General features: G+C 34.7%; 1 protein-coding gene across 5 annotated transcripts in view; it reads left to right on the forward strand.

Annotated features, from left to right (window-relative positions):
* The window catches only part of LOC136035309 (furin-like protease 1), a 133,105-nt gene that overhangs the window by 53,487 nt on the left and 66,858 nt on the right, over positions 1–12,760 (forward strand). For all 5 annotated transcript variants that reach the window (XM_065717007.1, XM_065717009.1, XM_065717010.1 and 2 more), the window contains exons 6-7: positions 6,230–6,368; positions 8,842–8,987. In XM_065717007.1, coding sequence (XP_065573079.1) covers positions 6,230–6,368; positions 8,842–8,987 — 285 coding nt within the window. The remainder of the gene's footprint in view (positions 1–6,229; positions 6,369–8,841; positions 8,988–12,760) is intronic.

A 12,760-nucleotide genomic window follows, 5' to 3' on the forward strand; every position in this document is an offset into this window, starting at 1 on the left:
ATAGGGGGAAACACCCTCTAAAAGTCATACGATCTTAACGAAAATCACACCACCAAATTCACCGTATCAGAGAACCCTATTGTAGAAGTTTCAAGCCTCTATCTACAAAAATAATATGAAAAAAACTTCGTTTTCTTAAAGAGTTAAAGAGGCTGCGTCCCAAAGTCGAACCTTAAAACGTACAGGAATTAGAAGAGGCAGTTGGGGGGCTGCCGCCCCCCAAACCCCCAGCTTTTAAAGACTCTTTTGTTACAGGTTTTTTGTTTTTTTGCTAACCCCCCGCTCTTGGCTTGGGAAAGGTCCTCTTTTAATTAACAAAACATTGAAATGAATGAATAATGGAATAACTTCGAAAAATGTTAAACACAAGAGGACAGGAGAACCATTGCGCCGAAACTAGTAATTAGTAACAATGAAGTCCCCCCACAAAAAAAAACCTGTACAAAAGAGTCTTTAAAAGCTGGGTGTTTGGGGGGTGGCAGCCCCCCAACTGCCTCTTCTAATTCCTGTACGTTTTAAGGTTCGACTTTGGGACGCAGCCTCTTTAACTCTTTAAGAAAACGAAGTTTTTTCATATTATTTCTGTACGTTTTTCTACAATCCATGGTGGATGTAATTTAATAATTCCTGTACTCCTCGTGGAGGAATTAGGAGAGGAAGTTGGGTGGCTGCCGCCCCCAACCCCCCCCCCCCGCTTTTAAATCATTGTATAAAATAGAAAAAAAATAGATAGATGACCGAAATGTTTCTTTTGCTCATAAGAAGCTAATATTCTGTTATCTCTCAAATGATAAGCTGTCCAGGTGTTATCAAAATTTTTTTGATGTTGTGAAAAAAAACCGCCAGTAAGGGACTTGAACCCTTGACCCGAGGATTAAAAGTCTCACGCTCTACCAACTGAGCTAATAACTTGCATGTGTGTAAATATAACTTCTCAATAGCTTTTAAAAATATCAAATTAACATGGGCTCTTATGGAGAGAAATCCGTTAATTAAATAGCTAATGGGTGGTTTCTGGAAAACAGGGAAGGAGTTATCGGATCAAGCTGAAATTTCGCGGATAAGCTCCTGGGCCGTAGGGGACCTTAACTTGTGAATTTCAGCCCGATCGGACAACGTTAAAAGGGGTGGGGGGGGTTGGAGGGTCGAAACTTTCGGGGGGTTAAGATTTTCCTACGAAACTTTCATGGGCACTTACTCGGAGAATTCCGCATCGAATGAGTCTTCGTACACCCAGATCCGATGTCGGATGTGATCTGTAGGCGTCTAGGAAAAAAAAGTAAATGAATTTTAAGTGGCTATGCGTGGTTTCTGGAAAACAGGGAAGGAGTTATCGGATCAAGCTGAAATTTCGCGGATAAGCTCCTGGGCCCTAGGGGACCTTAACTTGTGAATTTCAGCCCGATCGGACAACGTTAAAGGGGGGCTTGGGTTGACAGGTCGAAACTTTCGGCCAGATTTTCCCCATGAAGAAAAAGTTGGAGGGGGATGAAATTTTGCAGGTTTCTTAGTTGGAGCTCGGGCTACGAAATGCATCCCTCCCCATCCGTTTGCGACCACTGGAACCGAAGATCGCTTAACATTGTCGTGTGTCGCCTCTTTATAGAGGCACGAGTGTGCCTCCTGAAATGTGGAATCTCGCATTTTTTGCCAGAAGACAAATCACGGATGCGTGTTTATTTTTTATTTTTTATTTTTTTTTTACAGGGATGATCGTATCGACTCAGTGGTCCTAGAATGTCGCGAAATGACTCATTCTAACGGAAATAAAAGTTCTACTGCCCTTTTTAAGTGATTAAAAAAATTGGAGGGCACCTAGGCCCCCTCCAACGCTCATATTTTCCCCAAAGTCACCGGATCAAAATTCTGAGATAGCCATTTTATTCACCATAGTCGAAAAACCTAATAACTATGTCTTTGGGGACGACGTACTCCCCCGCAGTCCCCGTGGGAGGGGCTGCAAGTTACAAACTTTGACATGTGTTAACATATAGTAATGGTTACTGGGAAGTGTACAGACGTTTTCAGGGTGATTTTTTTGGTTTGGAGGGGGGGTTACGTGGGAGGGTCTTTCCATGGAGGAACTTCTCATGGGGGAAGAGACTTTTAATGGAGGGGGCGCAGGATTTTCTAGCATTATTTAAAAAAAACAACGAAAAAATAAATATGCAAAGTTTTTTTCTACTGAAAGTGAGGAGCAGCATTAAAACTGAAAACGAACAGACATTAAAACGCATGTGAGGGGTCTACCTCCTTGCAATACCTCGCTCTTTACGCTAAAGTATCATTAGTAATTACAACTACTTATTTTACGGCCTTTGTGATTAAGGGGTCATTCTTAAGGAATTGGGACAAAATTTAAGCTTTAGTGTAAAGAGCGAGGTATCGACGAGGGGCGAGCCCCCTCATATACGCAATAAAAACATACGAATACAGAAGTTCGCTACGTAAGTTAATTCGTAAGTTACGTATATTTTTTACTTATGAAAACGTTCGTAAAAAATTTAAAGTTAATGCCTTCTTAAGTAATCAAAAAATTGGAGGGCAACTAGGCCTCCTCCCTCGCTCCTTTTTTTCTCAAAATCTTCTGATTAAAACTATGAACAAGCCATTTATCAAAAAAAAAAGATGCAAATTTCGTTTTAATTATTTATGTGCTGAGAGCCAACATCAAAACATGCATTAATTCAAAAACGTCCAGAAATTAAACAAAAAAAAACAAGTTTTTTTAAATGAAAGTAAGGAGCGACATTAAAACTTAAAACGAACAGAAATTACTTCGTATATGAAAGGGGCTTTTCCTCCTCAACGGCCCCCTCTTTACGCTAATTTTTTTTACTGTTTTAAAATTTAGAGTTAAGAGAAAGAGTCAAACTATAGCTTAAAGAGCGGGGCGTTGAGGAGGAAAAGCCCCTTTCATATACGGAGTAATTTCTGTTCGTTTTAAGTTTTAATGTCGCTCCTTACTTTCATTTAAAAATACTTGTTTTTTTTTGTTTAATAAATTGATAGATCCAGGAAATCAAACGCTTTATTTTTAGAGTCGGTTTCATATAGTTCTTTTTCCTCTCTTAAAACAGTCAGTGTCGATCCAATCGAAACTAGTCTTGGTTCAACGGCATAATTTTCGTCTTTTCCATGCACAATATTGCTTCATGTCAAAGAAAGGCAATATATTAAATACTTATCTATATATATAAAAATAAGTTGTTTGTTTGTGTCTGTTGACTGACGTCATTATTAGGATTGAGCTGTATGTCGTCATGAAGTTGTTTGTCGACTGACGTCATGTTTGTCAACTGACCAAATTACAGACCGGGACACAAATGACGACCGGGACACCGGGACACAGGGAATATAAACGACGACCGGGACACAGGGACACAACTACAACGGGGACGCTGGGGGCACAGGGGGGGATATATAAATTACGACCGGGACAGAGGGAATGTTCGAAGAGAAATTAAAGACCGGGACACAAATGACGACCGGGACACAGGGAATGTAAATGACGACCGGGACAATCAGAGAGAAATTACAGACTGGGACACAAATGACGACCGGGACACCGGGACACAAATGACGACCGGGACACAGGGAATATAAATGACGACCGGGACACAGGGAGACAACTACAACGGGGACGCCGGGGGGCACAGGGGGATATATAAATGACGACGGAGACACAGGGAATGTTTGATTAGCAATCACCATCAACAAAGCTCAAGGGCAATCATTAGAATAATGAGGTATAGATCTGAATACGGATTGTTTTTCCCATGGACAATTATATGTTGCATGTTCAAGAGTCAGTAAACCTGACAATCTGGCACAGATAATGGGACAGCGAAGAATGTTGTATATTCGCAAGTTTTACGTAGTTAAAAACATATATATATATATCTATCTATATTCACAGGTGGGACCCAGGGACACAACTACAATGGCGCGTAACTAATATGGCGCGTAATGACTTACGCGCGCGGGGGGGCTTGGGGGGCGCGAAGTGCCCCCCCCCTAACTAGGTGTTGGGGGCCACCCCAACAGCTAGTAGTAGATATCTTTATTGTCTATGCTAACATCATGCTTATATTATTACTAAGTTCTGCACGGGCTATCTCAGCATCTATGCTCTTATATGTACGCGTAAATCCGAGAGGCCGTACGTTAGGTGATGGCTTGCCAATCAGAGGTAATTGAAGGACTTGAGTATTAGGATGCAAAATTGCATTAAATGGCACACAATGCTCGCTGGCCAACTGGCCAAATGGTCGCTGGCCAACAAAAAATAACTGAGTAGACAAAAAGTAAAGAAATCGATTTGCGAAAAAAAAAAACTGACTAACCTCTAAACCTGTCAAAAACAAAACTTCAAATGCTCATACGATATCTCAGTTTTACAAAATTTTTCTGGTTGAAACTTTTCGTTTTTTTCCTTTTGGAGTGATTTCTTGTTAACTCTTTTGCTATTTTAACCTAAACAGGCAATAATCTGGAATCGGTAAAGGGAAATCAAATGATTATGGGTCATTATGGGGTGAAATGACGCTCTGGCCTTTAGAAAGCCTTTAAGAGAGGTTAACCCTACTTCTGTTTGTGGAAATTTCTGTTTATTTTAAGTAGTTCGAGATAACGAACTGCAAGTAAGGAGCTACCAGGGCCAATAGTAACCGAAACTCTTAAAAATGGAGTTTTGTTAATAGTATATACATAAGAAAAAACTGCTTTTATGGTGATTTTAAATCTATAATATTCATCAAGTTTATGGGTAGTATCCTGAGAAAGTTTGCCCGATTTTCAAAAAGGTGGAAAGCATCCCCAGGGGGACAAGTAATAATGAAACCCCATCATCAAGTTCAGCAAGTCAGAGGATACTGTTGTCGGGATTTCAAGCTTCCATATCCGGAATTTGACATTTTTTCGAGAAAAAAAAATCAAGGATGCATGTTCATTTTTTTCCTGAGACTTCCAACAAAACCAATGATCGTAGAAACCCGGGAGATGGCTCATTTCATCACATCTTTTCAGTAGCAAAAAAATACTATGCGACAACAAAGGGTGTATTTTCTGCCATTTTGTAGTATAGAACTACAATTTCGACCCAAAGAGGGCAAAGTTGCTATCGATGGAAAACTTCGAGGCAGCCAGACGATTTGGAATCATCTAAGAACTTTATATTGAGGTTCCAGTTTCAGCAACGGTAATACTACGCAGTAGTACAGTCGTTTCTAAACAGTCAAGTAGTTCATATAGAATAGACGGTTAATATAGACACTTGTTTCAAAGCTTCATTTAACCAAGTTCATTTACTTGATGTTTAACAAAAATATCGGGTAATAATATATAATTTCGCATCAGCTATAGTAAAGGAGGGGTGGTAGGTCATTTTACAGGTGGGGGAGGGTGCTGATGCCTCAAACAGTACATTTGTGCACCCAGATTTTCTAATGATCAAAAACAAACAGTTTTGGCTCAATCTTTCGACTATTTTCAACAAAATTTTGATCTGGTATCTTTGAAGGACTTGAGCCGGTAGGAAAAAGGGCATAGTAGGGGTATGTCTCCCCCTCCTACCTTTCTCACGTAGTCGCAGGACTTAAGGAACAGGATGCAAAATCTAATGTCCTCGGCATTAAATGGCACACAATGCTCACATCAACGGAAGCTTGGAGGTGTGAATTTATTTATACTGCCTATCCTCTCCCGAAATGTGGAAGATAAAAATTACACTTTGGTTATTGGATAACTAAAAAGATCTAATCATAAATGTTTCCGTACTTGAACTCTACCCCCTTCTCTCGCTCTTGGATATTCGACTGTCGCTGGCCAAGAAAAAATAAATAAATAGACAAAAAGTAAAGAAATCGATTTGCAGAAAAAAAACTGACAAACCTGTAAAATTGTCAAAAACAAAACTTCAAACGTTCATGCTGTATCTCAGTTGTTCAAAATATTTCTGACGGAAAGTTTTTGTTTTTCCTTTTGGAGTGATTTCTTGTTAATTCTTTTGCCATTTCAACCTAAACAGGCAATAATCTGGAACCGGTAAAGGGAAATCAAATCATTATGGGTCAAATTCAATCACCAAAAGTAATGACATAAATCGCTAGGGGTTCTAACCCTGCTTGTTGAATTTGTGTATTGCTTTTGAATTTATTTACTTATTGTATGATTCCAAATAAGAGTTACCATTTTAAACCTTGGATCTTCTATTATTCTATTTTTGCAGGATCCTTTAGCCAGTTACGATGTCAATAGTCACGACGAAGATCCAGCTCCAAGATATGATCTGATTGATTCTAATCGGCATGGCACACGATGTGCTGGTGAAGTGGCAGCTGAAGCTAATAATTCCATTTGCGCCTTAGGTAAATTCTTGTTTCTGTCTTACTCCGACATAAATAAAACTATCTCGATGCTTGGTAATTTCTATAAAAGGCTGCAAATATGAAGACTAGCAAGACTGACCCAGGTTAACGTTAAAATAGAAAACTCGTAGCTTGTGAGCTAGGGAACAATCGTTACTGAACGTCGCACCAAGGCAGATGCTATTCACTTTTTGTGCAATTTGCGTTTACATTTTTGCGAATCTGTTAAAAAAAAGAATTTCGTTCTAGGATAATGAAAAAGTATGAAACGATCATGTTGATACATTTTGATTATGACAAATGACAAGTAAAAGTAAATGTTAGTAATAAGTAACAGTAAAAATAACAGTGAGAGAACTCATAGAGGTTGGAGTGGCTAACAATTATGTTTGCTCTTGCGTACTTTTTAAATCGTAGCTTTTACGTGTTATACCTTGGCGTGTCTTTATCAATGAGTTATGCTTTGGTATTAATTTACCTGCTTTTTTCTTATCGGTACGAGAATTCAATCCAGAATTCCCAAGTACGATTAATAAAAAAAAAAAAGTATTTTTTGTTTCCAGGCTCTCATCGTTTTCTGTGCAAAAGCTTCAAAACGTATACTTAGTAAGTATTAGTGTTGTATCAATCATTACAACAAGGATGGAGAAGTCTCTGAAGCTGGACTTTGAAAGGGACTGAAGTAACTTTTGGAATTGAAAACTAGGTACACTTGTACACAACTCTAAGAAGATCAAACTTTCATACCCGAACAGGCATAATCGAGGAAAAGTCCAACCTTCCGCTAAAGAGTGTATCCAAAATATGCTAGAATCAACTTTCGCCCATTATTTTGATCTTAGGTACTTTTATTTTTGAGTTTATGATGACTGATATTTACTAAGCATAATTTTGCGTGTCCACGGAACTCCTTTTTTTGGTTGATTATGTGTGGTTGCACTGTTTTACCTTGGTATTTGTATGTGTGGGTAAGGTCAAGACCTCGCTCAAATGCATATCTGTTCAAGTTACTAAAGTGGGGAAGGAGTTCTTCTTAGAGTTCTTTAAAGGATAGATTTTAAATGACAACATAAGAATGTTTTATTCCAGTGTAATTACCTTTGGGCTTGAGCGTGAATAGGTTCATACACCAGATAATGAGGACTGTAGGTTACTCATCCTGACTTTTCCTGAAATAGTAATATTCCTGTTATAAGAGTTGACCCTTTTTTTTATACAATCTGTTATGCATATTCTATAATCAAAGACGTTTGGTGAGTCCTGGGAATATATAGATAAATAGATATTGCAACAAAGGCCACTTTGGGGCATGGAAAAAAACAACAAATAACTATTTATACTATATATATATATATATTCAATACTTTAAAACTACATGGATCATGGCTACAAAAAGAAAATGCTTCAAGCACACCATATAAAATAACTTTATACTTTCGCTGTCCCGCCTATCGTCCACCCTCAAAAATCTCTCTGTGCTGCATGGCTACTCGCGCGTACCTCCGCACATTCTTAATATCCACTTTACACTTACTTTTTAAAATTTCGACCATCCCATCCCTCCCATTTACCCCAATCTCAAAAGCCTCTACCCTCAAATCCTTCAAATCCTTACAATTGCGCATAAAGTGCTCAAAGTCACCATTTTCTCCGCACATTTGACAAAAGTACGGACCCCTCCGCGATCTAAACCTCCCCAAATGCTTCTTTCTTTCACCGAAAGGCATAAAATTACCCCTTATAGAAATGACCCACCTTATGTCCTCCCCTGAAGTCCCACTTCAAAATAATATTCCCCATATACTTAATAATATCTGTTCATTTTAGGGTTTGATGTTGCTCCTTACTTCCAGTTGAAAAAAACTTTTTTTAAATTTAATTTCTGATCTTTTTAAAATAATACTGGGAAATTCGGCTCTCTCTCCATGAAAAATCCTGGTACTTGTGTATTATACGCCACTCACTCAAGTTTACGATGTGTAAATCTCGAGTATAAATCGGTTTCTTTGTTAACTTAGAAACAAATTTGGTATATATTTGCACATTAGGGGAGGGGGGGGGGGAAATTTAGCGGGTCTGCACGCAAAATGTTTTAAGCACAATTGTTCTGCATATTAAATTAGCAAAGAAACCGGTTTGTTCTCAACTTTTACGCAGCATAAACTTCAGTGAGTGGCACATAATACACAAATACCAAAATGTCTTCCCCCCGCGGGAAAAAAAACTCAAATAAAATTCTCAAATTTGAAAAGCCTTATTATCCAAGGGGGGGGGGGGCATTTTCCGGGTGATATTGTCTGCGAAGGAGTAAATACCTTAAACCGTTTCTATTATTCGGGCATTTTTTTGGGGGGGGGGCTGAAACCCCTCCCCCTGCATACGGTCTTGGTTGTAACGTTGTAAGTCATAAGAGGAGCGTGAAAACGGGAGAAAAGTTTTTTTTTATTATTTTATATTTTAATGTTTGTTTTAGGAATTGCGTATGATGCTGGTATTGGCGGTGTTCGCATGTTAGATGGTGATGTGACGGATGCTGTTGAAGCTAGAAGCCTGAGCTTGAATCCACAGCATATTGATATTTTTAGTGCCTCTTGGGGACCAGATGATGACGGTAAAACTGTAAGCCTTTCACTTTTAGAATATAATTTTTTTACGAGTCTTTCAGAACCATAATTTATCTATTTCTGATATTTGTCATCTAAATTATTTTGTACTTCTTATGTTCTTGTCAGAATTCTCTGAACGATGATTAATACTTCAGTATTACAAAAAAAACTGGATTTTATATATATATATATATATATATATATATATATATATATATATATATATATATATATATATATATATATATATATATATATATATATATATATATATATATATCATGAAAAGAGAAATCACCAATGCAACAGCACAAACACAAAAAAAAAGAAAAAAAAAAAAAAAAAAGAGAGAGAGCCAGAAGGAGAAAAGGAAGACTGTTTTCCTAAATTAGTGATTAATATAGACCAGCACTTGAATGAGGCCTCATCCATACCATCACATAGGTCAAACAGCATAGCCACACACAATCAACCATAAAGAATAATCCATGGACAGGCAGTCATGTCGTCAATAAGTATAAGTCGTCATTTACCAAACAATAGAAAAAATAATATAGACAAATAATTCAGAGGCAACACCCAACATAAGGGCTCATCAGGAGAATACACTGGCCTATATAGGGTTTCGCCACTCTAAATTCTCTACCCAGCACAGTGTTGTGGCTACCACAGAATATCCATGGCATCCCCGCGTCAGGTATCACCCCCAAAATATATGCCTATGAAAGAAAAAAAAAAAAACAGCAAATGTAAAACAACCAAGTAAAACCAAAACAAGCTTATTCTGTTAATATATCCCTCCCTTTAGCAAAAATAGGTAAACTAAATATTATAAATTTTACCAAATCACAAATATTAACACATTGCAAAAAACCTGAATGAACTAAACAATTATAGAAATCATCTTTACCATGTGGCTAATTTTTAAGAAAATCCGCTCAATTAGAAACACAATTCAAAATAAATGGCGCTGCGACAACATTTCTCGAACCTCCGAAATTAGTTGAAAATTTCTTTAAGTATTTCTAGATAATTCTTTTGATATTTATTTAAAAGTTCGTTATAATGAAAACTAAATTTTTTAAATTGCCAAGTTAATTTATTTGCAGAAAAACCTCTTGATATCAATTTTTGGCTTAAGATTTTACATCTATTTTTAAAATCAATATAATTACTACAAATCCTTGCATAACGAAGTAACTGTGAGAAAAACGCTGAATATGTAATATTTGTGTGTATATTACTTTCAGGGAATGGGAAACTAATCACTTCAAAATCAAAATCATCCGTTTTATTATACATTTTAAAACTTAATTTATTATTATCACAAATATTAATATTTAAATCTAAGAAATGATCTTCATGACCAGCGCCATGACTAGGCTCAAGAATAAGCTCTGGTGGATATATATTTTTAGAAATATCAATGAAATCCTTACAATTTAAGACCAAAATATCATCTAAATATCTTTTATTATTTGACAAAGCATGTTTTAAATTAATTGGATTATTCTTATCCATCATATATTTATATTCTAGTTGACTTAAAAACAAGTCAGCTATAAATGGGCTGGCATTCCCCCCCCATGGGAATTCCCACAATTTGCTTGTACAAATCACCCCCAAATCTTATATAAGTATTGTATAAAACAAATTCCAATAACTCAAAAATCATATCCAAGCTGTAACATCTCAAGTTAACTGTAGTATTAAAGCAATTTGTCCATATAGCTTTTTTATTATAAATGTCTATTTTTAAGAACCTTTTACTAGATAAGAGGAAAGATTTCTTGATAACAGTTTTTAAATTATCAAACACTACATTAAGTGATAAATTAGTATACATTGTCGCAAAATCGAAAGACTCAATTCTTTTAGCTGAAACCATTGCTAAAGAATCTATCACCTGCAGTGAATTATTAACACTCCAATATGGATTAAAATTCGAAAATTTTTTAATACCAGAACAATAGGTTTTAAGTTTATTTACAATTTCCTTTAAAATTAATGAAAGGTCAGTAGCAGCAATGCGGGTTGGACATTTAGCTGCTCCAGCAATAAACCGTGGTTTAGGGGGATTCTTATGAAATTTTACAGTCCAATATAGGAAAGGGAACTTTTTATCATTGTCATTTATTTTAATATTAAAATTTTTAAAAAGTATTTCTTCAGTCTTTTCAATTAAATTCTCATCCTCTATATTTACCTTTTCGTAAACATTAGTTGTGCATAACTCCCTTTTTAAGATATCACAATACAGCTTCTGACAAATTATGGCAAAATTATTATCAGCTTTATCCACTGGCACAATTACAAATTCATTCTTTAGATTAGCAATTGCTTGTTTAATCTTCGCATTATAAAATAATGATTTAGTGTTACTATTTTTTAAGTTAGAATATATTTTATTTCTTATTCTACTAATAATTAAATTCTTCCAACTTTGAAAACTCTCTTTATTTTTATTCTCTTTCTTACACCACTTATCAATAAATAAATCAAAATCATTTTGTTTTTTTTCTTTCATAGGCAGGTATTTTGGGGGTGATACCTGACACGGGGATGCCATGGATATTCTGTGGTAGCCACAACACTTGGCTGGGTAGAGAATTTAATGTGGCGAAACCCTATAGACAAGTGTATTCTCCTGATGAGCCCTTGTGTTGGGTTGTTGCCTCTGAATTATTTGTCTTTATTTTTTCTATTGTTTGGTAAATGACGACTTATACTTATTGACGACATGACTGCCTGTCCATGGATTTTTCTTTATGGTTGATTGTGTATGGCTACGCTGTTTGACCTATGTGATTGTATGGATGAGTAGGGTTAAGGCCTCATTCAAGTGCTGGTCTATATTAATCACTAATTTACGAAAACAGTCTTCCTTTTCTCCTTCTGTCTCTTTTTTTTTATGTGTTTGTGCTGTTGCATTGGTGATTTCTCTTTTCATGATATATATATATATATATATATATATATATATATATATATATATATATATATATATATATATATATATATATATATATATATATATATATATATATATATATATATATATATATATATATATATATATATATATATATATATATATATATATATATATATATATATATATATATATATATATATATATATATATATATATATATATATATATATATATATATATATATATATATATATATATATATATATATATATATATATATATATATATATATATATATATATATATATATATATATATATATATATATATATATATATATATATATATATATATATATATATATATATATATATATATATATATATATATATATATATATATATATATATATATATATATAATATTATATATATATATATATATATATATATATATATATATATATATATATATATATATATATATATATACATAGATAGATAGATAGATAGATAGATAGATAGATAGATAGATAGATAGATAGATAGATAGATAGATAGATAGATAGATAGATAGATAGATAGATAGATAGATAGATAGATAGATAGATAGATAGATAGATAGATAGATAGATAGATAGATAGATAGATAGATAGATAGATAGATAGATAGATAGATAGATAGATAGATAGATAGATAGATAGATAGATAGATAGATAGATAGATAGATAGATAGATAGATAGATAGATAGATAGATAGATAGATAGATAGATAGATAGATAGATAGATAGATAGATAGATATATAGATATATAGATAGATAGATAGATAGATAGATAGATAGATAGATA

This window comes from Artemia franciscana, chromosome 14 (genome assembly GCF_032884065.1).
Source record: "Artemia franciscana chromosome 14, ASM3288406v1, whole genome shotgun sequence".
NCBI classification, from domain to species: domain Eukaryota; kingdom Metazoa; phylum Arthropoda; class Branchiopoda; order Anostraca; family Artemiidae; genus Artemia; species Artemia franciscana.